At 44.5% G+C, this 27,436-nt stretch overlaps 2 protein-coding genes and 1 long non-coding RNA gene across 4 annotated transcripts in view; 2 read left to right on the forward strand and 1 right to left on the reverse strand.

Annotated features, from left to right (window-relative positions):
- LYPLA1 (lysophospholipase 1) overlaps positions 1-1,917 on the forward strand; it is a 29,193-nt gene extending 27,276 nt beyond the window's left edge. The window contains exon 9 of the mRNA XM_040434307.1: positions 1,421-1,917. Coding sequence (XP_040290241.1) covers positions 1,421-1,471 — 51 coding nt within the window. The 3' untranslated portion in view covers positions 1,472-1,917. The remainder of the gene's footprint in view (positions 1-1,420) is intronic.
- A 5,140-nt stretch (positions 1,918-7,057) lies between these two features.
- Positions 7,058-16,398, reverse strand: LOC121002773. The gene is made up of 3 exons (XR_005779326.1): positions 16,388-16,398; positions 11,116-11,119; positions 7,058-7,178 (listed from the first exon to the last, which is right to left on the reverse strand). It is a non-coding gene; the product is annotated as an uncharacterized LOC121002773 (long non-coding RNA).
- A 924-nt stretch (positions 16,399-17,322) lies between these two features.
- TCEA1 (transcription elongation factor A1) overlaps positions 17,323-27,436 on the forward strand; it is a 31,187-nt gene continuing 21,073 nt past the window's right edge. Inside the window, exons 1-2 of one of the 2 annotated variants that reach the window (XM_040434305.1) lie at positions 17,323-17,561; positions 21,395-21,457. In XM_040434305.1, coding sequence (XP_040290239.1) covers positions 17,487-17,561; positions 21,395-21,457 — 138 coding nt within the window. In that variant the 5' untranslated portion in view covers positions 17,323-17,486. The remainder of the gene's footprint in view (positions 17,562-21,394; positions 21,458-27,436) is intronic. The other variant, XM_040434306.1, reaches the window with a different exon arrangement.

Genomic DNA, 27,436 nt, shown 5'->3' on the forward strand with positions numbered 1-27,436 from the left:
ACAGGGGCCGTCAATCCCTTCACCTCTATGGGGCTACTGGAGATAGTCAGGCGCTTGTACTCCGCTTCTTCGGCAGCTCATACAGTTTAATCGAGTGGTTGGTGTTCATGTGTGACTGCAGTTTGATTCAAACGGGATAAAGGGATAAAAGTTTGCATTGGGGAATAGTTAAATGAATTGAGAAAAAGATGGTCTATATCCAACCCCTATGAAAATTGAATATAGATATATAATATTCCTACCGTATAAAGTGATGACATAACTGGGATACCCCATAATTTTTTTGATCATTTGGGACTCCGAACCACCATTCACTTTATAACGGCAAAGGGGACACAGCACTACGCCAATGCTGCGGTCCATGGAGGGTGCCAGAGGTCGGCCCTCCACTGACCATAAAGTGATGGCCTATCCTGACACAACTGGAACAAACCTTTTTAAAGGGGTTGTGTCCCCTCAGCAAATGGCATTTATCATGTAGGCAAAGTTAATCCAAGCCACTTACTAATGTCCAAAATCGCAGACTTCACCTTAGGGCTCTTGCACAAATCAGTGGAAATTTTTGCAGTCCGCAAATCACTGATACTGGCCAAGAGCCAGACGCCATATATTTTTTTCGCCTGCAGAAACGTCCTATCCTTGTCCACAAAACTGACAAGAATAGGACATGAGCTGTCCGCATCTTTTGCGGCCCCAATGAAGTGAAGGGGTCCGCATCCGATCAGCAAAAAATCTGGATTGGACGTGGGGAAAGAAACGTGTGCGTGAGTCCTTATGAAAAGATTCTTTTTAAGGGTATTCCCCTGCAATGGCGATCACTACGTTCAGTTTATGGATGGGACCATCGGTGGAGGATCATGGAAAACTTCTATCATGTGGAAAGCTCACTAGCCTATTTGTGTCATGTGCGTTACCAAAAAAATCTGGAATCCCTACCGAATAATCAGATATTCAAAACCATCAGCCTATAAATATACACGCACATACGTGTGCTGGATTTGTTCCATACATTTCTGAGACTGAAATTCCGTTTGCTGCAAATGAATGGGGTTGGTGGCAGACACATGGATCTAGATGAATAAGACAGTCACATACAGTTTATAATGTAGCTCCAGCAGGTACTGATGCCTGGGATGGGATCGTCACTGTTTTCTAAAATTATGTTCTTTGCATTATTATTCTATTTGTAGTAGTATTGTATTGGTAATTGTTATTTTTATTAGTTTGTACTTTTTTAGTTTTTTTTATTACTTTATTTATTTTTATTGTGCCTACAAATTAGTCTCATGCCAGATCTTTAGGCATGAAGGAATTTATCTTTACTGCGCGATTACCCCCCAACCATTGTAACACATTGTGCTAATACGTATTTTGCTTGTTTAAAAAAAATTCTAAAAATGTAATTCTTTTTGTCCATCAGGAAATGACAGACATCAAGCATTTTATCGAGAAGCAGCTACCTCCCTCTTAACTGAGAAAGATGCCTTCTGGGATAAAGCACCAGCAGCAGTCACTATGCTCCTTTTTAATTTGAAAAGTAAAAAAAAATTAGAATTTTTTTCCCAAGCTGCACAGTCCCAAGGGGGTCAGGGAAATCAACTGAATTATTAAGGGGCTGGTTGGTTGGCTTTTGGTTAAAGAAAAACAAACACAAAACCGGATATTTAAGTGCATAGAATATTCCATGTAGTAGACAGATTGCTATATTATTTATAGCAGTGTAAGGGCTATACACTGTACCTAGTGTAACCAGTGTTCTGTTCACCACCTGCATCCAGGATGCCACTAATCGATATTTCCATTTCATTCTGTTGATTTTAATACTACAGAGTTTTTTTTATTTTATTTAGTTTTTTTTTTTTTTGGGTTTTAACCTTTGTTGTAACTTTCTAGAATAAAGTCCTATGTAGCTGATCACTTGTGACACACACCACATTTCATCTGTTTGACGTTCACCGGCCAGGTATGAGGTCCAGTGCTGTAGAAGACCCGGACGTTGTACATTTCGGGAAGTTTTAGGTGCAGAGTGTTCCCCTTACCAAGTACCAAAATGGTTGAAGGTTCACTATTGCTTCGTCATATTCACCATTGCAGTCATCTGTACAGGTTTTTTTACAGTGTGTTTGGGTAGGGTAAGTTAAGGTTTTGTTTTTTATTAGAAAATTAGAAAAATGGTACTTTTCCCCCCAAGCCTGACCTGTTCCCTGCTGTTGCCATTAACTTCTGTTGTACAGACACCTCAGAAAGACGGATCCTGCCTCATTTTTGTGTCCTGGTGTAACGATAAATTTGGCCAACAAAAAAAAGTTACCTTTCCATAGGGTGCAAAAAACGTGTTGTGAACCTGTCTGCTAAAGAACGCAAGACACATAAAGGGGTTGTCCAGCCCCTAAAAATTGGTTACCAAACGCTTACAGTGGTGTGAAATAACAAACTAATACCTCGCCGTTCCCCTGCTGCCACTTCCCGGTCCTCCACCAGCTTCTCTGTCCTGGCCTTCTCTGTCGGCTGTGGTGACCTCAGTAGTGACTGGCTCCAGTGGTCATATGTCTGTGTCGAAATGTCATTGCTGGGGGCCAGGTTGGAGAGACTGGCAAGGTGCGGTATGCAATCGATAGTGAGTAATAGTATTACTCATTTTACACCATTGAGTATTTTCTAAAGCAATTTTTAGGGGCTAGATAGGGGCCCCTTGTAAAGGAAATCTTCACTTTTTGTGTAAGCTGTTTATGACATTATACTATTAGATGAGCATCTGGCAGCAGGATCAACCTTATTAAACTAGACCTAATGTATGGTAGGGTTTAACCTGCTAAGCAAAATGATACTTAATTTATGTTCCTCTGTTGTATTGTACCTATGAAATAAAAAATAACTTCTTATTAATACGCAAATTAGGTCGTCGCTGAACTGAAGGTTGGGCCTGAGCCCCCGGAACACCACAGCTCCTGCATGCGCTTTGGCCAGTCCCATTGATTGACAGGGCCAGGACTAGCCCCTGGGCTGTAGTCTACACTGTTAGTGCATGAGCAGTTCATCTGCCTCAGCTTCCCTAACAGCGCAGATGACTACTGCGCATTCACCACCAACGTCTGCTCCACGCAAATGAAGCCGGATGCGTACCTTTCATAGAGGAAGATGACATCATTGTTACATGTGCAGTCTACTACACTGCTGGGGGGAGGCGGAGGCAGATGCACTGTGCATGCGCTGATTGTTAGACTGTGCCCCGGAACAGGACAGTCAGGGAACATATGTGAGGTATTGTTTCTCTCAGCGGGATTAACCCCACCAGGCAAAATGCCTTGTCCTGCTGATAGTTTCTCTTTAAAATGATTAAATGTATTTAAATGTCAGAGCAAGATAAGTAAAGCATTTTTATCATCAATTTTTATTTCTAGAATGTAAATGTTTGCTGCATCCTCAAAACCAGAGAGCTCTGCATTGTGGGAGCTTGGGTGATTGTTACAATGTTAAAGCCAAGCTGTAAAAGGGTTTGGCTGGTTTAGGAAACCCATTTTTAAAGGGAACTTGTCACATATACATAGACCTGTTCTACAGGCAGCATGTTATAGAGCAGGAGGAGCTGAGCAGATTGATATATAGTTTTGTGGGAAAAGATTCAACAAAACTTGTAATATATGCATTTAAATCTCTGCTCTTTCTGAGTTCAGTTGTACATGGGGGGCCGTCTTATCAGTGATTGATAGCCATGTCTGACAGCATTCCCTATGTAACGCTTCATTTAGACTTCCCTGTTGTCGAGCAGATTAGTTTGTTTCCCGATAATCTGCCCGCGTAAACATGCCGCAAATCACCCAATGAACGAGCAAAACTCTTTGGTGCACACACCTCAATCATTTCCTGCAGCAGATCGCGGTTTACACAGCACAATCTGCTGCCCAGAAACCATTAAATAGTATGAGGATGAGTGATGGCAGTAGCCGTTATTTGTCCTCATACAGTGGAGGTGATTGATGCATGTAAATGTAGCTCTTCACCTCAACTGACAAGCAGCCAATTGTCAGGAAGGAATGCTTCCTTGATAATTATCTTCCAGTCGGTGCAATGTAAATGCGCCTTAGGCAACTTTCAAATCTGCGCTTTTCCTTTCCGCTATTGAGATCCATCATAGGATCTTAATAGCAGGGGAAAATTCTTCTGTTTTGTCCCGATTCATTGTCAATGGGGACAAAACTGAATGCCCCAAAATACATTCCGTTCCGTTTGGTTGCATCCCCATCGCGGACAGAATAACGCTGCAAGCAGCATTTTTCTGTCCGTGTTGTGGTGCGGAGCCTAGATGGATCCATCATGACTCCCAATGTAAGTCAATGGGGACGGATACGTTTTCTCAGACACAATAGAAAACGGATCCATCCCCATTGACTTTTTATGGTGTTCATGACGGATCCGTCATAACTATGATACAACCGGATCCGTTCATAACAGATGCAGACGGTTGTATTTTCAGAAACGGAAAGGTTTTTTGCTGATCCATGATGGATCCAGCAAAAACGCTGGTGAGAAAGTAGCCTTAAAGCATACCCGAGTTTCCAAAAAGTTTGCATAATGGCTGTGCTTCTTTGTGTAATCCTAACTGTGAATGAACAGTTGTGTTTGGGCTTCCGTAAAGTATCTTTTCAGCCATAGTATTCCCTGTTTCAGCTACATAGCTAGATGCATTTCTCTCAGAAGCAGTGGGTCTCCCTTCTACCAGTCCTGTATGCAGTGACCTGACTCCCACTGTTTGTTTTCTTCTAGGATGATCAGAAAGCTGATAAATGGGGATAAATCAAACTTGCAGAAAGGCAGGATGCTCCTGTGAAGTCAGAAGCTGTGTAGAAGCAGTTGTTTTTATCAGAATCTCTGCTAGCTCTGACACCCCATTTTTTTCCCTCTCTGCTGTCTTCTGAGTCTCTGTTACAAGGGGCGGACCTTGCCTGACAACGGGCAGTAGACTGCAACTTAGGTGGAAGTGAGACCCCTAGTGGCCATGACTTTTTGCACTTTTTTTTAGGGGATTGTAGGCATATTTTTCAAATGAAGTGATTTAGAAATTTGCTAGTTACATCATTCTCTATTAAATTGTGTAAAAGTACAGCGACTCTGTCTGTATACAGCCTCTGATAAGATGGCACTTGTGTACAACTAAATCAGAAAGAGAAGAGATTTAAATGAATTAAGTACAAGATATGCTAAATCTTTTCCCATAAAATTATGAGGGAAATCAGTTATTACCCCATGCCTGTTTTTGGCTTGTGCCTTGTCATAAATTACATGGCTCCTCCGGCGGTGCAGGCCCCATCTAGACGACACAGGAGACGCTGGTCTTGATTTATCAGGGTCTGTATTTCAATCTGCCCTATAACACGCTGCATGCAGACTGCACTGCATTTTGTGGTGACAGGTCATCAAGTGAGTAAGGGTACTTTCACACTAGCGGTTTTCTTTTCCGGCATAGAGTTCCGTCACAGGGGCTCAATACCGGAAAAGAACTGATCAGTTTTATCCTAATGCATTCTGAATGGAGAGCAATCCATTCAGGGTGTCTTCAGGTCAGTCTTTTTGACTGATAAGGACAGAGATAAAACCGCAGCATGCTATGGTTTTATCTGGTTTTTATCTCCGGCCAAAAAAACTGAAGACTTGCCTGAATGCCAGCATTTTTTCCCATAGAAATGTATTAGTGCTGAATCCGGCATTCAAAATACCGGAATGCCGGAGCGCAGACCGAAGAAAAAAAAATAAACGCCGGATCTGTTTTTCCGGATGACACAGGAAAGAAGGATTCGGCGTTTCAATGCATTTGTAAGACTGATCAGGATCCTGATCAGTCTTACAAATGCCATCAGTTGGCATACGTTTGCAGAGATTTTTGCCATGATTAAAAAATTTGGATAAACCCTTAATCAGTGCTCTGCCTTATAATGACTTGTCTACTCTTGTGATCATAAATTGACCAGAACAAATTTTCAGCCTACAGAAGTAAAAAATAAGGGATCCCTTTGCGTAACAGCAAGCAGAGATCTTAATCAGAGGAGAGTTGAAGGAGCTGAAAGGGTAAAGACACTTGTATACATGGTACCGGTACGCTGTAAAGCTAACAAGCTCCTCTCACTGTAAAATGTTCTAAGATCATAAGGTCTGTTAAAGGGACCACTTTGCGGACCTATAAAGGGAAGCCTACTTACCTGCTTCCCAGTGCTGGCTCCCCGCTCCTTCTCCTCCCAGCCTACGATGCTCCGCCGGGCTCCCTTGGTGAAAATGTCCGATTTGACATCTGCAGCCAATCACTGGCTGCTGCGGACTCCGGCTGCCCTTATTTCATGGTAAATGGTCACATGATGCAAGGAGATCTGCTTTCCGGTGCGGCCAGTGATTTGGCTGTGGTGATGTCAACCAACAACTCCCTCCCTTCTTGCACAACTCCTTTTAAGGTCAACAAACATAGGTCTTGTTTTGAGCGATTTAAATATAGTTGTCAGTCTGGACATTTGACTTTTACTAAATTAAAGGGGGAGCTGAACCTGGTCATATCCCCATCTTCACCCCTCCAGTCCCCTGATATGCGCATCGGAGTATTTCATGCTCCAATGCTCTTCTTTGTCCTGCACTGAATCGCACAGGGCAAAGGCTATTTGAGGAGATCTGGTGACATACCAGGCTCTCCATAGGGACTGCCAGGCGGAGGCTTCCGCCCAACAGTGAGCCTGGTGATGTCACAGACCCTAATGGGCAGGCTTTAGCGCTGCCCTAGCCTGTAAAACTACTAGGGCAGCACTAAAGCCTGCTCATCAGAACCGGTGACGTCACTGGAAACACTGCTAGGTGGAAGCCTCCACCCAGCAGTCTGCCAAAGTAAACAAAAAGGTAGGGCAAGGGAGAGCATCATATCAATGGGGCCGGAGGGGTGAAGATAGGGATATGTCCCGGTTCAGCTCTAAACCTGAACAACCCCTTTAAACTTCACCATGTGAATCAGTCGTGTAGCAAATGTTTCAAGGAGTAACATGCCATGTCAACTTTGTAGATGTAAATTCTTTTTTTTTTTTTATTCTATCCCCTGCCAACACCCCCATCCCTGAATGTAAACCATAAAGTCAATATGCATTGAGGTGGTGCAGATGGTATGCAAGGGGTTCTAGATGTTTCTTAATCATATAGAATAGGTACATCTGCCCCCCCATTGTCTTATAGGTGCACCTATCGAGAATGGAGTCCCGCAAGGTGGTGGCCCCCCACTCCCATTCATTTCTATGGACCCGACAGAAATAGCCGAGCCAGTCATAGAAGATAAATGGAGGGCAGCTGTGCATGCTCAGAGCGCCCCCCTTTACTTGCAGGGCTCCGTTCTCGATATAGGTGCCGGTCCTAGCGATATGCCCCCATTGTCCATGATGAGACAACCCCTTTAAGCCATATGTTTTTATCTCTAATATTACATATTCCAGGTATAATCTCCAGACTTCTTACCTATTTTGTGGTTTTAGTCTATAAATGTCTGGTGTCTATATTCTCAATCAGATTGCAGTTATTTATGGTAGGAAGTCATTACTTTCTATGAGCAGTTTTCTGTCTGTTGGGAGACTGGGTAATAGCTTCATAGTGAATACGGCTGATGCAAAACTGAGAAAGCAGATGAAGAGTAGATGCGTTTATTATGGTCATGTTAGGAATATGTTTTAAATTGCAATCCATTTTTTTTCTAAAACCAATGTGAACTGGCTTTACTCTAAGGTTTTTTTATGATCAACTTAATTGTGAAAATAAAGAACTGGTAAAATAAATTTGTCTTTATTTCTGACCTTTTTATATAGTTAATGTCCTTTTTCTCAGAATCCTCTCATCTGTTCCTTGAGGCTGACCTGTTTTCCGCACCACAATAAGGCTACCTGCACATGGGTACGTGCTGTTTTGCAGAAATTTCCCACAAATTTCCATGTGGATTTCTGTGTATATCTGCACCAAAAACCATAAGTAACACATTGCCGCAGATCTCGCCCTTGCATTGAAAAGGGTGAAATCCGCACCAAGAATTGACGTGCTGCAGATATTAAAATCCGCTTAGCAGGTCAATATCTGCACAGAACGAAGAAGCAAAGTATACATGAGATTTGTCTAATCTCATACAGTTTACTGGTACTGTATTATGTTGCAGTTTTTATGTAATCTGCAGCATGTGCAGGTAGTCTAAAGGGACCCTTCTATCAACAAAATATTAAACAACCGTATGTGAATATTCAATAGGGGAGATTTATCAAAACTGGTTTAGTTGTCCCTAAAACAATGACATGACAACCACGTGGTATGGGAAAACCTTTGGTGGTTTTCCTTAGTAAGCAAAAAAAAGGGGGGCCTTAAAGGGGTTATCCAGGTAAGGGTCTTGTCACGGGTAATGAGGGGGATAACACACAGAAGGAATAGACTGGAGTCTAGGCCTCAAAGCTAAGGGTGACCTCCAGACACCCAGGGCCGACTTTATCAGGATGCGCCCTGTGAAAGGACTTCACAAGGCGACTGGCATTAACGTCAGTCGCAGGAACCCACATTCTTTCCTCTGGACCGTAACCATTCCAGTGCACGAGATACTGAAGAGATCGACTGAGAATTCGTGAGTTCACTATCCTGGCAATCTGAAATTCAAGATTACGGTCCACCAAGACAGGAGGTAAGGAGATCGGTTCAGCAGGTTCAACATATCTTTTCAGTAATGATTTGTGAAAAACATTATGAATTTTTAAAGCCTGTGGAAGTTCAAGACAAAAAGCAACCGGATTAATAATGTCAGATCTTATATGGCCCAATAAACCTTGGCCCCAACTTCCAAGAAGGTACGTTCAACTTAATGTTTCTTGTGGACAGCCACACAGAATCGCCCACTCTCGGGTCCGGACCACTCCTCCGTCTCGTCAGCCATACGTTTATACTTTTTGCCCATTTTTTTTTTTTATTGTTTTGAATTTTCCGCCAAATAGATGACAACGAAGAGGAAAATCTTTCCTCTTCCGGTATACCAGAAGTCTCAATACCATAAAAAGTGTCAAACTGCGGATGGAACCCATATGCTCCAAAAAACGGCGACTTATCAGTGGACTCCTGCCTACGGTTATTTATGGCAAACTCAGCCAACAACAAAAATGAAGACCACTCCTCCCGATTCTGAGACAAAACATCTCAAATAAGGCTACTTTCACACCTGCGTTCAGGTGTCCGCTCGTGAGCTCCGTTTGAAGGGGCTCACGAGCGGTCCTGAACGCAGCCGTCCGGCCCCAATGCATTCTCAGTGGAGGCGGATCCACTGAGAATGTATCAGTCTGCCAGCGTTCAGCCTCCGCTCAGTGAGCGGACACCTGAACGCTGCTTGCAGCGTTCGGGTGTCCGCCTGGCCGTGCGGAGGCGAGCGGATCCGTCCAGACTTATAATAGAAGTCAATGGGGACGGATCCGCTTGAAGATGACACCATATGGCTCAATCTTCAAGCGGATCCGTTCCCCATTGACTTTCAATGTAAAGTCTGAACGGATCCGCTCAGGCTACTTTCAGACTTAGAAAATTTTCTAAGTAATAATGCAGACGGATCCGTTCTAAACGGATGCAAACGTCTGCATTATCGGAGCGGATCCGTCTGATGAAACATCAGACGGATCCGCTCCGAACGCTAGTGTGAAAGTAGCCTAAGTCTCCAGATTCTGGTTAGTGCGCTCAGTCTGTCCGTTCGACTGAAGATTAAAAGCCGAAGAGAAGGACAATTGGACCCCCAGGCGAGTACAGAATGCCTTCCAGAATCTGGAAGCAAACTGAGTCCCCCTATCAGACACCACATCAGAGGGAATACCGTGTAGTTTCACGATGTTATTGACAAACACTTGTGCGAGAGTTTCAGCATTAGGTAGACCTGAACATGCTATAAAGTGCGACATCTTGCTGAAGCGATCAACAACCACCAGAATCACAGTTTTCCCTGAAGAATTAGGCAAATTTGTGATCAAGTCTATGGACAAATGAGTCCATGGTCGGGACGGGATAGACAAGGGAAGTAGAGATCCTGAAGGTCGAGTATGAGTCACCTTGGCACGCGCACAAGCTGACAAAATAGCCCTAAATACATTTACGCAATCCTGGCCACCAGAATCTTCGGGAAATTAGATCAACCGTGGATTGCTCCCAGGGTGTCCTGTAAGAATAGTACTGTGATGTTCTTGAAACACCTTGTGCTGTAGTTCTGAAAGAACAAACAACTTCCCTGGAGGACAAGAATCAGGTGCATCTCCCTGGGCCTCCAACACCCCTGCCTCAAGTTCAGAATAAAGGGTGGATACAACCACCCCATCAGCTAATAATCGGGCCAGGATCCTCCGAATCACCCCCGGGCTTCGCGACAAAGCATCTGCTTTGATGTTCTTAACCTCAGGGTGACAGGTGACAACGAAATTAAATCTAGTAAAAAAACAACGACCATCTGGCCTGCTTTGGGTTCAGACGATTAGCCGACTCCAGATAAGCCCGATTTTTGTGATCAGTAATTACTGTAATGGAATGAATCGCTCCTTCCAACCAATGACGCCATTCCTCAAAAGCCAACTTAATGGCGAACAACTCTCTATTACCTACATCATAATTTCTTTCAGCAGTAGAGTTTTTTTTTAGCGAAAAAGCACACTGGCGCCATTTGCTAGGAGAATCGCCCTGCGACAAGACTGCTCCAACCCCTACCTCAGATGCGTCAACTTCCACAATGAATGGCTGTGATACATCAGGTTTCACGAGTATAGGAGCAGAAGCAAAACACTCCTTTACCGCTGTAAAGACATCTAATGCCTCATCAGACCAGACTGAGAAATCCGCACCTTTCTTAGTCATATCTGTTAATGGTTTAACAAGTCGAGTAATTCAAGATAAAGTTACAGTAGTAGTTGGTGAACCCCAAAAATCACATGAGCGCTTTCACATTTTCGGGTCAATCCCAGTCTAACACAGCACAGACTTTTTCCGGATCCATATACGAAAACCTGAAGATGAGAGTAGGTTACCCAGGAATTGCACTTCCGGAAACGCAAATACACACTTGTTCATCTTAGCATACCATTTTTTCTCCCTTAGGATCTGTAAGACCTGTCTCACGTGATCCTGATAGTTCTCCATGTCGGGGGACTAAATTAAAATATCATCCAGATACACCACCACAAACCTGCCCACCAGATGATGAAAGATGTCATTGATGAACTGTTGAAAAACAGCAGGAGCATTGGTCAACCCAAAAGGCATGGCCAAATTCAATTCTCAAAATGACCTTCAGGGGTATTAAAGGCAGTCTTCCATTCGTACCCCTCCTTGATCCTTACCAGATTATATGCCCCCCTCAAATCCAACTTAGAAAACACCTTGGCACCGACAATCTGATTGAACAAATCTGAGATCAAAGGAAGGGGATAGGGATCACGGACAGTAATGCGATTAAGCTCACTGAAGTCCAAACATGGCCTAAGGGTTCCATCCTTTTTTTTTTTTTTTTTTTACAAAGAAGAACCGTGCAGCCACTGGTGATTTAGATGGTCTAATATGAACTTTAGCCAAGCTCTCGGTGATATTCTTGCATGGCTACTCTTTCGTGTTCAGAAAGATTATACAACCGAGACTTGGGCAATCTAGCTTCGGGAATAAGGTTGACAGGGCAATCATACTCCTGATGTGGAGGTAACTCCTGGTCTCCACTTTCAGAGAAAATCCTAAATAAAAGAAGGTCCAATTTTAGTGGTTACAACAGAAAGTAAAATGCTAAGACAGTAGTCTATGCAAAAATCGCTCCAATCCAGAATCTGAAATTGCCAATCGATGGTAGGGTTATGTTTGGATAACCACAATAAACCTAGCACCAGAGCAGCAGGCAGACCCTCCAGCACAAAACATGAAATGGATTCTTGAATCTCCCACCTTTAGGCGAATGTCCTGCATTATTTGTGACAAATACTTTTGTGACAGTGGAGCGGAATCAATCGCAAAGACCGAAATATTTTTGTCTATTGCACTTGTTGTCAAACCATGCATATGGACGAATTGGCCATCCACTAGGTTAACCCCTGCCCCACTGTCAAATAATACTTCAATTCCCACAGTTTTAGAGTCTAGCACCACCTTGGCAGGCAGGAGAAATCAGGTACTACCGGTAAATGACAAAAGTACATTCTCAGATTCCCCACCCACACCACCAAGTGTGAGAAGAGGACTAAACACATATTTTTTTCTTCCTTTTTTCACCTTGACGTTTAACATAAGGACATACGTTAACAAAATGTCCCCCTTTACCACAGAAAAAGCAGAGTCTTTTCTTAACCCTAACGTTTTTAATCACCAGATACAGGAGTGACTTCCCCCAACTGCATTGGCTCATCATCAGACATGAGCTCAAGTGCCTCCCTACCCAAAGTGTCGGAAGAGGCCGCTTTCCCATCTCTCCCTAAGGCATCCATTAATACTTACAGCCAGAGACATGGCTGCCTCCAATGACTCTGGATATTCGTGAAATGCCAATGCGTCCTTCAGGTTCTCGGATAACCCTTGACAGAATTGACTACGGAGGGCTGGGTCATTCCACTCAGTATCAGTTGCCCATCTCCTAAATTCAGAGCAATAGGACTCTCCCTGCCTTAAACCACGCAACTTAGTCTTGGCTAGGGAGACCCGTTTTGGGTCATCGTAGATAAGTCCCAGAGCTCTTAAAAAAATTCAAAGAAAAAGCCCAAGACTGAGTGTCACCTTTCAGTAACGAAATAATAATCCCTACTCTTTGACTCTCATCCCCAGAAGAGTTAGGACGTAATCTAAAATATAGTTTGCATGACTCCTTGAACCAAACAAAGTTGTCACTTCCCCGGGAAAACCTACCAGGGAGATTGACCTTATTTTCCGGGCAGGCCTGGTTCCTGCTGCTAGAACCCGGCGCCTGTGGTCTCTAAAACTGCGAGACAGCCACCTTCAAAGACAGTCCCTGCATGCGATCGACCAGTACAGAAACAGTATCCATCAATGCACTGACACAAACAAAATGATGGTTTTTTGGCGGTTGATAATGTCACGGGTAATGGGGAGGGGATAACACCAGATAACACACAGAAGAAATAGACCGGAGTCTAGGCCTCAAAGCTAAGGGAGAGGGATGATGACCTCCTAGGAATCCCTAGACCTCTCCCTGACTCCTGCCAGTATGAGTAGACCCTGAAGGTGGAAAAACTCATACACCTGAACCTTAGCCCTGGAGACCCTGGAAGGCCCTAGGAGTGGTGGCAGGGAATGAGACTACTGGTTCCTTCCCAGATGAAGGAACCAGCGTCTCCCTGAGGCCTAGACAACAACAAACGCAAGCAAACAACAAAATGCAAAACAAAATGCACTTAGCTTAAACAAGAATGGAGGAGCAGGATCTCCAAAGGAACAACACACCAGCTCAACCAACTCCAGCAGGAACTATCAACCGCATGGTAAGCAGTGTGAGTCAGAACTAAATAGGGCCTAAGTAATGACCACAAGCTGCATCTGACAAGAGGTGTGGTCATTACCAAACAACAACACTGCAAGGAAGAAAAAAGAGACTGTCAGATACTCTCACATGCCGCCAGTCTCTCAGATCTTCTCACCTCTGTCATGGGAGGGACCGTGACAGGCCCTTGCACATGACCGTATGCCCTCTGAGATATACGGTCCATGAGTTGGCCATATATCCCGGAGCGGCATTGATCGTGCGAATGGGAGCACACAGCATCATAGATTACAATGATGCTGTGGACGTCGGGCCGCCCGCGGGAATATTTTCCCGCATCCATATGATCATATAAGTGCGGGACAATAGTCCCGCGGGCGGCCCAACGCGCACAGCATCATTGTAATCCATGATGCTGTGTGCTCCCATGCGCACAATCAATGCCACTCTGGGACATATGGCCCGCTAACGGACCGTATGTCTCGGAGGGCATACGGTTGTGTACAAGGGCTCTAAAGATAAGGATGAAATATCCTGATCATAGGTCATCAGTATCACATCCTCGGGAGTCCGAGTAACTCATTGGGGGTCACTTATAAATATTTTTCCGCCAACTTTTGGCGTAAAAATAGTTGCAAGACCATTTTTTGTGCTATCCTCGCCACTTGGGAGTGGTAAGAGACTTCTGGAGGGTGGGACTTCAGTATCTACACATTTACTTTCTTTTATGCCTGGAAACAGGAGTAAAAGAGAAGTAAAAAATACTCTAGTCTCAGGCTGGAATAGTTTTTACTCCAGATGTACAGTCATGGCCAAAAGTTTTGAGAATTACATAAATATTGGAAATTGGAAAAGTTGCTGCTTAAGTTTTTATAATAGCAATTTGCATATACTCCAGAATGTTATGAAGAGTGATCAGATGAATTGCATAGTCCTTCTTTGCCATGAAAATTAACTTAATCCCCCAAAAAAATTTCCACTGCATTTCATTGCTGTCATTAAAGGACCTGCTGAGATCATTTCAGTATTCGTCTTGTTAACTCAGGTGAGAATGTTGACGAGCACAAGGCTGGAGATGATTATGTCAGGCTGATTGGGTTAAAATGGCAGACTTGACATGTTAAAAGGAGGGTGATGCTTGAAATCATTGTTCTTCCATGGTTAACCATGGTAACCTGCAAAGAAACGCGTGCAGCCATCATTGCGTTGCATAAAAATGGCTTCACAAGCAAGGATATTGTGGCTACTAAGATTGCACCTCAATCAACAATTTATAGGATCATCAAGAACTTCAAGGAAAGAGGTTCTATTCTTGTTAAGAAGGCTTCAGGGCGTCCAAGAAAGTCCAGCATACGCCAGGATCTCCTAAAGAGGATTCAGCTGCGGGATCGGAGTGCCACCAGTGCAGAGCTTGCTCAGGAACGGCAGCAGGCAGGTGTGAGCCCATCTGCACGCACAGTGAGGTGAAGACTTTTGGAAGATGGCCTGGTGTCAAGATGGGCAGCAAAGAAGCCACTTCTCTCCAAAAAAAACATCAGGGACAGATTGATCTTCTGCAGAAAGTATGGTGAATGGACTGCTGAGGACTGGGGCAAAGTCATATTCTCCAATGAAGCCTCTTTCCGATTGTTTGGGGCATCTGGAAAAATGCTTGTCCGGAGAAGAAAAGGTGAGCGCTACCATCAGTCCTGTGTCATGCCAACAGTAAAGCATCCTGAGACCATTCATGTGTGGGGTTGCTTCTCATCCAAGGGAGTGGGCTCACTCACAATTTTGCCCAAAAACACAGCCATGAATAAAGAATGGTACCAAAACACCCTCCAACAGCAACTTCTTCCAACAATCCAACAACAGTTTGGTGAAGAACAATGCATTTTCCAGCACGATGGAGCACCGTGCCATAAGGCAAAAGTGATAACTAAGTGGCTCGGGGACCAAAACGTTGACATTTTGGGTCCATGGCCTGGAAACTCCCCAGATCTTAATCCCATTGAGAACTTGTGGTCAATCCTCAAGAGGCGGGTGGACAAACAAAAACCCACTAATTCTGACAAACTCCAAGAAGTGATTATGAAAGAATGGGTTGCTATCAGTCAGGAATTGGCCCAGAAGTTGATTGAGAGCATGCCCAGTCGAATTGCAGAGGTCCTGAAAAAGAAGGGCCAACACTGCAAATACTGACTCTGCATAAATGTCATGTAATTGTCGATAAAGGCCTTTGAAACGTATGAAGTGCATGTAATTATATTTCACTACATCACAGAAACAACTGAAAGAAAGATCTAAAAGCAGTTTAGCAGCAAACTTTGTGAAAACTAATATTTGTGTCATTCTCAAAACTTTTGGCCACGACTGTAGACTGAGCCCACATTCTGATATGATAAAATGTGAGCTTTTAGACAATATATTTTGATCAAAACATATCTGTGCCCACCTACCCGCGCCAAGGTGGTCTCAGGTCAGGCGGGTCCTACTACCTACCTATGCCATTGGGTATCTATGTTCGGGAGCGCAGACTCTGCACATATGGTGTGCTGCTCCTAGTCACCTCCATGTGCATCCAGCAACCAATGAGAGGAGGAGCAAGCACACCCATATGTACCACCTAATCAAGGCGCTCTATTGGATAGGAAGGGCAAAGGAATGCTACTCCCAAGATAAAATAGGAGCGCTTTCACACTTGAAAGTGTGTACCTGCCCAGACTTGCTCTATCCAATCACTGCTGCCATTTTCAGACTGTGCAGGTACACCCCCCAACTGGTAACACCCCTCTGTACCCTTACTGCAGACTGCTAGCATTTCATTCATAACTTCTAGTAGAAATAATAAAGGAATGACACAACATAGAGACATAAGAATAGATGCTCCAGAATTGTTATTACATGGGGAATGCATAAAGCTATTAAAACAGACATGTCAGGAGAGGTAAAAGGTCCTCTTTAACCCCTCAGATGCTGTGTTAATTTGTGACCAAGGCATCTGAGGCAGGTTTCCCCAGGAACACTGCTGTAAATTCATTGGGGACAAGTCATCTAACAATCACTTCTTTAAGTCCCCCAAGAGGACTTAAAATATGTGATATATGTAAAAAAAATATATAAAAAAGACTAACAAGTGATCATAAGGGCTTACACAAGCCAAAATGGTATCACTGAAAATTACAGGTTGCAAAAAACAAGCCCTCACACAGCTCCAAAGACATAAATGGCAAAGTAAAGAAAAGAAAAAAGTTTTTTTTCTTTTCAGTATTAAAACACAAAAAAACTATATAAATGTGGTAACACTGTAAATTCGGGACATTTGGCAGCTATGAACTTGTCCTGCAAAAAAACAAGTCCTCATAGGGTTATGTGAACGGAAAAATAAAAAAGTAATGGCTCCTGGAAGACAGGGAGTAAAAAATGTATTTTCCCTATACGGCTCTACAGGGGGGACATACTGTTCTCACAAAAAGTTAAGCATGCATAAAAATGCTGTGTAGTGAAACGCGCTGTGTGGGCAAAATCCCTAAAAAAAAAAAAAAAAATACTACGAACCGCTATCAAAAGTGATGAGCAAGTCAGGTTTTTTTCCCCCAAAAAAAGAAAGTTTTATCTCAGAAGCTGCTTATTTATAATAATTTTGCCCCCCAAAAAATAATTTTCGAAAAAGTTTTATAAATTCTTGTTGCATCATCCACCCAGGAGACCTGCAGCTCCAGATACTCTACTGAAGAATAGAGCCGGCACAGTGCACTTCCACCTCCAGCCACTAGGTGACGCGCTGTCATCTCAGACTCCTAGAGGAACAGACAGGAACGGCAGAGCTGAGGGGAGTCTCCATGGTGCTGTAACAGGAAGAGGCAGAGCCCACGTGTTATGACAACATAGCGGCGGCCTCGCTTTTCGGCAGTGTCGGGAGCAGTTTCCGGACGGGGTGTGTGAACGGGACAGTCTTAGCGGGAAATTCTCTCGGATTCGGAGCGCTGTTCTCGGGGCTGCTGTGTGAGCGGAGCAGGGCAGAGCCAAGATGAGCGCGCTCGGCGGGGAGGAGATCATCCGGATCGCTAAGAAGATGGAGCGGATGGTGCAGAAGAAGAACACGGTCAGTGGTGCCCGCTGTGCCCGGCGGATGAGGGGGCGCTGCCCGCTGAGGACAGGCTGCAGGAGCTGTGCTCGGGGCCCTCAGGTCCTTCTTCTCGGGTGGTATCAGAAGTGCCCCCTGATGCAGCAGAATGCAGGCTGCTGTCTATGGAGGGCTGGATCTGAGGCCCCAGGGTGACCAGCCTCACATGTTACTACTCGGATTATTCCCTTTTTGATCAGGTTCTGACGTTAGGGCTCTGTTCACACTGGCGCGTTCATCGGTCTGTCAGGATCTCCAGTATCTGTTATGGCAGCACTATTCTAGCCGCCTCCGTCTGGGTTTGTCCGAGAACTGGTCCAGTATAGTCGTGAGGCTGGTAGAGGACCTGGAAACAATGGGATGGGGTCTGCGCCACTGCGCTGGGATGGGGTCTGCGCCACTGCGCTGGGATGGGGTCTGCGCCACTGCGCTGGGATGGGGTCTGCGCCACTGCGCTGGGATGGGGTCTGCGCCACTGCGCTGGGATGGGGTCTGCGCCACTGCGCTGGGATGGGGTCTGCGCCACTGCGCTGGGATGGGGTCTGCGCCACTGCGCTGGGATGGGGTCTGCGCCACTGCGCTGGGATGGGGTCTGCGCCACTGCGCTGGGATGGGGTCTGCGCCACTGCGTGTGAACTGGGCCTGACTTTTCATTGTGGTGTCTCTGTTATTCCTCTTAGGAGTTAGTATATATGGTGACAACTGGGCGTTACCTTGTCAAAGGGGCGTGTCTGTACGTCTGTCAGTGTGTTAGGTAACTGGTATAATAATAGGCACGCTTCATCTGAAATCATCCAGAGACCTGAATATCCTTAAAGTAGACCTGTCCCCCTCTCCTGACATGTCTGTTCTAATATATTCATGCCTTCCCCATGTAATAACAATTCAGGAGCATCTATTCTTATGACTCTATGTTGTGCCATTCCTTTATTATTCCTGCCAGAAGTTATGAATGAATTGCTAGCAGTCTGCAGTTAGGCCTCTTTCACACGGGAGTTGCGGGAAAATGTGCGGGTGCGTTGCGGGAACACTCGCGATTTTTCCGCGCGAGTGCAAAACATTGTAATGCGTTTTGCACGCGCGTGAGAAAAATCATGCATGTTTGGTACCCGAACTTCTTCACAGAAGTTCGTGCTTGGGATCAATGTTCTGTAGATTGTATTATTTTCCCTTATAACATAGTTAGAAGGGAAAATAATAGCATTCTGAATACAGAATGCATGGTAAAACAGCGCTGGAGGGGTTAAAAAAAAAATAAAAAAAAATTTAACTCTCCTTAGTCCACTTGATCGCGGAGCCCGGCATCTCCTTCTGTCTCCTTTGTTGAACAGGACCTGTGGTGAGCATTAAGTACAGTTACAGGACCTTTGATCACTCCGGTCATCACATGATCCATCACCATGGTAAAAGATCATGTGATGACCGGAGTGACGTCACCACAGGTCCTGTAACTGTACTTAATGCTCACCACAGGTCCTGTTCAACAAAGGAGACAGAAGGAGATGCCGGCTCCGTGATCAAGTGGACTAAGGTGAGTTAAATTATAATTTTTTTTAACCCCTCCAGCGCTGTTTTACTAAGCATTCTGTATTCAGAATGCTATTATTTTCCCTTATAACCATGTTATAAGGGAAAATAATAATGATCAGGTCCCCATCCCGATCGTCTCCTAGCAACCGTGCGTGAAAATCGCACCGCATCCGCACTTGCTTGCGGATGCTTGCGATTTTCACGCAACCCCATTCACTTCTATGGGGCCTGCGTTGCGTGAAAAACCCACAAAATAGAGCATGCTGCGATTTTCACGCAACGCACAAGTGATGCGTGAAAATCACCGCTCATCTGCACAACCCCATAGAAATGAATGGGTCGGTATTCAGTGCGGGTGCAATGCGTTCACCTCACGCATCGCATCCGCGCGGAATACTCGCCCGTGTGAAAGGGGCCTTAGGGTACAGAGGGGTGTTACCAGTTGGGGTGTGCACCTGCACAGACTGACTCTATCCAATCAGTGCTGGCATTTTCAGACTGTGCAGGTACACTCCCATAATCCGTCTTTATGAAGATATCGCTGCTCCTTGCTCGGAGTTCGATAGCTCCTCACACCGCTTATATTAAGTCCACAGTTCACCTGCAAATTACGGACATTCGATTAATATGTTTGTTATTAGCAAAGTTCATGTACTCACTGGTTGGTGGATAGTGGTGTATCAGCCGTGGCGTCCCACGTGGTATTACTGCTGGTTACCACTTACCTCCACCTCTGAGGTACATGTGAGTGATCCCACTGTCCGGCTGAGTGCTGGCATCCCACGTGGTAGGAGGGATCATGACCGTCTAATATACCTCCAGCCACATAATCACTTGTTCTTTTCTGTTCCAATAGCGTTTGTCGCTCTATGTAGCTGAGCTAACGCAGCTAAACCGCAGACAAATGCTGCACTACCCAAATGCACTATATAGAAAGTATATTATTGCTATATACACTGCCTGTCCAAAAAAAGGGTCTCCACCAAAACCAATAATTTCTATTGGTGTGATATACTTGTTCACACACAGCAAAAACAAAGCAATGTTCACCTGGAATCCTAGGGGTTCACACCTGGCTGAATGCTCAGCCACAGAATAGTTCACGGGCAGGCTTCCAGGCGGCCTGCACACCTGTTAGGACTCCACAGCTTCACTGTCAGATGGAGGAAAAGCCACACCACCTGATAGTGCTGACTGCTTTTATAAGACTGCCAAGATCCGGCCTAGAACGTGGGGAGTAGCCACCCACCCTGCACTTTGGCTACTCCCAGTAAGAGCCGGCCCGGATCAGCTTTATAGCCATACTAAACAGCTGAAGTTTTCAGACCGCAATCTGCAATACTGACACTTGAGAAAAACCGGCTCTTACCTCACCGAGGCCAGGAACCTCGGTGACACATACCGACCATCAATGCTTGAGAAAGGCTCATGTATGAGCCGAAACGTCGCTCTTTGCCACTTCATGGGGGAATAAAACACATTTTCTCAGTGAAAATCTTTCTGGAGTGCAGTTTGATTTTTATTCTATACAAGTGGGTAAGTACCTATTGCCGTACTTGGACATTGCACCCGCCTATTTTCCTTTTGGATGGTGCTGCCGGTGTGTTTTTTTTTAATTATTAATATATATATATATACACACACACACACACGTCATTCATAACTATGAAGTGTGTGCATATACTTGTATGACCTAATATAATGATACTTGTGTAAGACCTTGTGCGGTGGCCAATGGGTGTCCAGTTTTACTCCAAAGTGGTAATCGTGTGGCCATTGTAGTGACTTGCCCATGTGCAGCCATCCTTTCCATCTGGACTTCCTGTTAGTCCTGGTGGCCAGCTGGCAGGGTTGCCTGGCCATGAACAGGCTGTGACCAAGGAAGGCACACAGCAATAGATTACAGTTTGTTTCTATAGAACAGGTTTTCTTCTACCCATTTGCTGCTCCTGTCCTCAAACTACATGTCTTATTTTCTAGATCTTTTTACCAAATCCTGGGGGTAGCAACTGGGTACAAGAACAAGCTTAGGCCTGCATTTACTAATTCTGGAGTTTTCTTCACACCTGTCTAAATAGCCCCATAGACCGCAGAGCAGTAGTGGTGTTTTTGTGCAGTCTTGATGGGGTTCGCCACCAATGAGCTATTGCTCCAAGTGGAAAATCAAAATTGAGCCGTGATCTTTGTTTCATTTAACCATGTATTTAGGTTTCTTTTACTTTCTATACTTTCAGATTAATTTGATTGTATAATTATAATATTTTTGTTCTCTTTTTTTAAAGGCTGGAGCTTTAGATTTACTTAAGGAACTTAAAAACCTTCCAATGACTTTGGAGCTTCTTCAGGTAAGTTTAGGAAAATATCCAAAATACTCACATCTGAACTTCACATCCGTACACTGTGTCAATGTAAAACGTAACACCCGCTCACCAAGCAGCGTGAGTTCCGGTGATAGCCGAGTACAGCGCTCAGATATCTCCGGATTTCCAAGAGAAATGAACCACACGCATGCTCGACCTAGTGCTCTGTTTATTTCAGGGGGCTGCAAGGGGGACGGGGCTCCTGTTCTCGTGATCGGTGGGGGTCCCAAACTTTTTTTTTTTTTTTTTACTAAATTTTACCACTGTCATGAAGTACAATGTGTGACGAGAAAACTGTCTCAGAATGGCCTGGATAAGTTTTAATAGTTTGGTCATCTTTGGACGTCTAGATACCAAATGTTGTGTTTTTTTGTGTTTAATGTAAAATTGTGAAGGGGTAATTAAAATTTTTATACTTTAGTGGGTTTTTTTTAAACAATTTTTTTTTTTTTTCCCCCCCGTCAATTCCCCTTTTCCCTTTATTTCTAAAACCCAGCAGTTTTCGCACTGGCCGCTAAGCCAAGTAGGCAGATCACTTTACTGCACAGGTCACAGAGAATGTCTAGAAAACTCTCCCATCAGATTCAGTGAGGTCAGCTCCTGTCCATCGTTTCTATGGCCCATATGGCTGCTGTAAATCAAATCTCTAAATGCTGATAAGAACAGCTCAGGCAAGATGGCTGCCCCCCATAATCATGTTCAGGAAACCGAATAGAAAAAATCTACAATCAGAAAATAAATCCAGATTAGGAGAAATGTCACTATTTGGTTTTCACTGGCAGAAAAATATTATAGGTAACACATTCCCTTTAAATGACTGGGATCAGAATTATCTCTGATCCTGTCACTGCAGGTGGGTGTAAGCACCATACATTCCCCGCACACTTATGACATATACGTGCGTCATATTGCGTGAGCAGCTTAATGAATAATCGCAGTGAGAAGCTCAGTTGTTTGTTTGCCGCTGATCATTTTCCATATTCCGCTTTTAGTGGCTTGGTGCTTATAGGCTGTATTTTAAAATAAGTGCTTAATAAGACTAGGGATCGACCGATTATCGGAGTTACTGATATTCAAGATTTTCAAAGTTATCGGCATCTAACTATGCCGATAATGAGTCCAGCGCGCTATCACAGAACATCAGCGCGCCATGTTCCCTCAGTAGCACAGGGGAGAAGGAGTCACACTTCCCCCCCCCCCTCCTGTGCTGCTGCCAATGAGGAGAGATGGTGGGAGGAAGAGGGGCGGGCGCACTGCGCCACCAATGAGAGGACCTTTCCTGGGTCCAAACATAATAAACTAAGTAGCAGAACATGTAGGGGTTAATGCAGGGATGTCCGCTGCTCCGTTGCACCGCTGTGGCCCCCGTTACCTTCTTCTGCGCTGTATGCTAATCACTAGCATCGGAACACCAAGGAGGAGACATCAGCTTCTCTCCCTGGGCGTTCCTTCTCCCTGGCTGTGATGCTCTGCGCTGCGATTGGACAGCGCTACAGCCAGGGAGAAGGAACGCCCAGGGAGAGAAGCTGATGTCTCCTCCTTGGTGTTCCGATGCTAGTGATTAGCATACAGCGCAGAAGAAGGTAACAGAGGCCACAGCGGCGCACCAGACAGAAATAATAGTAAGTGCTGGAACATCCCTGCATTAACCCCTACATGTTCTGCTACTTAGTTTATTATGTTTGAACCCGTGAAAGGTCCTCTTTAACATTTAATACAAATACAGGAGGCTGGGTGCAGAATCACATAGCTGTCGCCCAGCCTCTATGAAACGAAGCTGCGATCAGCGGCAGTTAACCCCTCAGGTGCGGCACCTAACTGCTGCCGCTGATCGCTGCTCCCTGTCAGAGGCAGGGTGCGGGCTGTGCACCCAGCCTCCTGTATTAAAAGTTAATTATCATTGGTGGCGCAGTGCGCCCTCCCCTCCACCCCTAGTATTAAATCATTGGTGTTAGTGGCCACAGGGTCCCCCTCCTCATTGGTGGCAGTTCCGATCGGAGCTCCAGCAGTGTAATCCTCGGGCTCTGATCTGTTACCATGGCAGCCAGGATGCTACTGAAGCCCTGGCTGCCATGGTCAGCTCCCTGCTGCTGTGTGCACTATGCCCAGGGCAGCAGGGAGAGTGGGAAGTCCTATTCACCCTAATAGAGCTCTATCAGGGTGAATAGGTCAAGGGATGAAAAGATCCCAAGTTCTAGCCCCTAAGGGGGAAAATAGTTATTAAATAAAAAGTAAAAAAAAAAAAAAACACACCAAAATATATAAACAATAAATAAATATGTCACACATTGCCACGTCCGAAAAGTCCAAACTATCAAAATATTTTAAAAAAATCTCCAATGTGGTGAACGCCGTAACAGAAATTTTATTTTATTTTTTTCAAAAATGAAAATGCACAGAATATCGGTATAAGTTATCGCTATCTGCCTGAAATTTCACAGGTTATCGGTATTGGCTCTAAAAAGTCAATCTCGTCGATCCCTAGCTTAGACATTCTCTGTAAGCACTGTAAATTCCCAGATCACGGCAGCACAAATGCAGGCTCATCCAAAAGGGGCAAAGAAAAGCAAACCCCTTCTTGCTTTAGGCTTTTCCCCTGTGCTGCACCTTGTAGGCTCTGCTTTTCTTGAACTGTCCATTATCCAGAACTCCCAGGAAGTAATAAGACGTGCACTTCTCAGCAAAACTTGAAACCTGGGTCCGACATCCTTCGCATCATCTGCTAGAATACTACAGGAGATTTTTTTGCAAAGTGTTTTTTTTTATTTCTATTGAAAAAATAAATACATTTTCTTGGGTCAAAAAGAGCAGTACAATAGGATGCATATATTAGCACCCCTTGTTATTAGGTGGTTTTGCTATCTTGTATTTAAGTAGTTCACCCCAACATACAACAGTTACTGGTATGGGAATTCTAAACTGGGATGTAGCTGGGGCTGAAACGATTACTCGCTTGAATCGAGTAATTCGACACAAAAAAAATCCTCAATGCATTGAGGATTCGTTTGTCATGTGACCACGTAGCAGGAGTGAAGCGCTTGCTATTACTTACCGCTCCGTGGTCACCCGCCGGCCTGCACCGCACTGCACTTTCAGCCCAGATACATCGTCAGGACATAGTGCACGCATACGTGCACTATGACCCGACGCTGTGTGACGTCAGGACGGCAGTGCAGCGCGCGGAGAAAAGAACGGAGGAGCTGTGGAGCGGCTCCCCTACAGGAAAGGTAAGTACTGGCACTTAGGGGGGAAAGCTGATGGCACTGGGGGGGGAGCTGATGGCACTGGGGGATAGTGGAGCTGATGGCACTGGGGGAATGAAGGGTGTTGGGGTCTGAGTTTTTATAAAGGAAAACGGTCTATAAATTTTTTCTTATTAGTCGATTAATCGTAAAAATAAGGTAGAATACTCAATTGCTAAAATAATCATTTACTGCAGCCCTAGATGTAGCTACATAAACCTCCCCGATTTTCTGAGACTGTTCTACTAGTGGTTTTCACCCTAAGGCCTCATTTACACTTGGGTATTTTGGTCAGTGTTTTACATCAGTATTTGTAAGCCAAATTTTGCACCTTTCTCCAGCTTTATTCTCTGGGCTGCTTGTTTGATCTTACTGCTGGTGTGACTGTGACAGCTGCTGAGGACGGTCATTGGCTGCAGCGGTCATGTGCCATACGCGTGCACAGTGGTGTATAATTGTATGGATTGTCCCTGTTGCAGCCAGTCACTGGCCTCAGCATTAGACCACTGAAGAAAGTGATTGCCTGCAGTGGTGGCGTGCTGTATACCGGCATGTCACCGCAGCAGTTTATATTGCATACTGTGTAGTGTTGCATCTCCATATTCTGACGCCATAACTTATATATATATATATATATAATTTGTCTGTTGTTGTGTGTGCTCATTTTCAGTGGGAGGGATCTGTATAATTTTTTATTTTTATTTTTTTATAATGTCTTGGAGTATGACTTTTGAATCACTTTTCATTGCATTTTTTTTTTTGGTGGGGGGGGGTGATGAAGTCACAAAAAATAGGCGAATTGGCCATTTTGAATTTTTTTTTTTTTCTGTGATAGGCTACTTTCACACTTTCAGCTTTCCCTTTCCACTATTGAGATCCGTAATAGGACCTCAATAGCGGGGAAAACGTTTCAGTTTTGTCCCCATTTATTGTCAATGGGGACAAAACTGAACTGAACCAAACGGAATGCACCATTTAGTTGCCTCCCCATCACAGACAGAATAACACTGCAAGCAACGTTTTTCTGTCCGCGATGTGGTGTGGAGCAAGACGGTTCCTCCTGACACACAATGTGTATTTGTGGACACAGAGATGCCGATCTTTATTTTTTTTTAATATGGGGAAAGATTTTTATATCTGCACTGATGAGCAAAAGGGTAGCAATGTTTTGAACGTTTGACTTTCCAGCTCCATATCTCGCCATCCACTACAGCCTTGAACATGAGAATACCATCTTCTTATAGACCATCATCTTGTGTTGTGGATATGAGACTAAAGATCTGACGCCATTACAAGATGGCGCTGGCATCCAGGACCACTCCCCACTTATCTATAGTTTACATTCCTTAGATTATTATTATTATTTTTTTACGCACCTGGCACCCCCGCCGATCAATTGTTTGAAAATAAGGCAGCGTTTATACGAGAGCTGCTTTCTCTGCTCATCTGCTTGTTGCAGCAATTGCAGTGGTTAACAGGTGTAATTACAAGTCTGGTGTCCCTATTGACTTCTATGGGACGGCTCCTTCCTATACACTTGAACAGACAGCTCTCCCATAGAAGTGAATGAGGCAATTGCTGCAGCTGCTGCAGGTAAACAGAGCAGCTCTCGTATGAGTGCTGCATTCTATTCAAACAGCTGATTGGCGGGGGTGCCTGGTGGCAGCCCCCCCCCCCAACAATCAGATATTGATGACTTATCCTGAGGATAGGTCATCAATAGTAAAAAGCGGACAACCCTTTTTAGTCTCCTTTTGAGGACTTTAATATACAATTGTGTGATTGCTTCTCCCATAGACTGCAGTGATTTAATAGAGCAGCCTATGGGAGAGATTCCCTGTTTTCCTATGGAGCCCTGCTGCAGGCAGAGCTCCATAGGAACTTCCCTGTGGCACGCCTGGGAATCTTCAGAAGGAACAAGACTGCCATAGCAACCAAATGGCTTCTTTGATCTTGGCACAGGGAAGCTGTTCATGCTCTGGGAGCGAAGAGCTCCCAGGATTTCACCACTCGCAGTTGTCCATGGCATCTGACGGTTTAACTGTCAGTGATCGCCATTATCGCCGATCACGGACATTGCCTCCAAGTGTAAAACAGCAGGCACCCGGCAGCTACTGCACCCACTTAGCTTTGGAGCGGGTGCCATGTTTAGAAGTGTTCAAAAAGTTGTATTCACACTGTAGAGGTAGCATTGAAAACGTCAACTCATCGCACAAAAAACAAGCCCTCACACAGCATTGTCAATGGAATAAAAAAAAAGAAGTAATGACTTATTTTTTTTACATTTTTATCGGGCCTTAAATCCCGATCTGAGTTCTGCTTTAAAGTTGTGGTTAGTATGTAGTCATTTATATTATGTACGTTTCAGTCAGTGTATGCTGTACCGTGAGAAGCACGATGTAAAGCGCTGATGTTCATGCATTTTTACTTTTTAGCGCGGACTTCAAACACTAGTGAAGCAAAGACACCCACATGATTTTGATAGTGAGGATCCAGTAGAAATAGATCGAGAAGCCTTGCTTTACATGTACATGTAATTTCCTTTTTAACCTGCAGATGGCGTAGTGTATGTAGATTAGCTGTGTGATGAGACCCTGGTGCCAGTGCCTTTAATCGCTACATGGTTGCCCAAACTGTGATAATGGGACCCTTTTATAGAGGCTCAGAATTCAGATTCTGCCTCTACAATGTGGGTATAGCTTTGAGAAGACGCCAAAGAAAA

Source organism: Bufo bufo, chromosome 5 (genome assembly GCF_905171765.1).
Source record: "Bufo bufo chromosome 5, aBufBuf1.1, whole genome shotgun sequence".
NCBI lineage: Eukaryota > Metazoa > Chordata > Amphibia > Anura > Bufonidae > Bufo > Bufo bufo.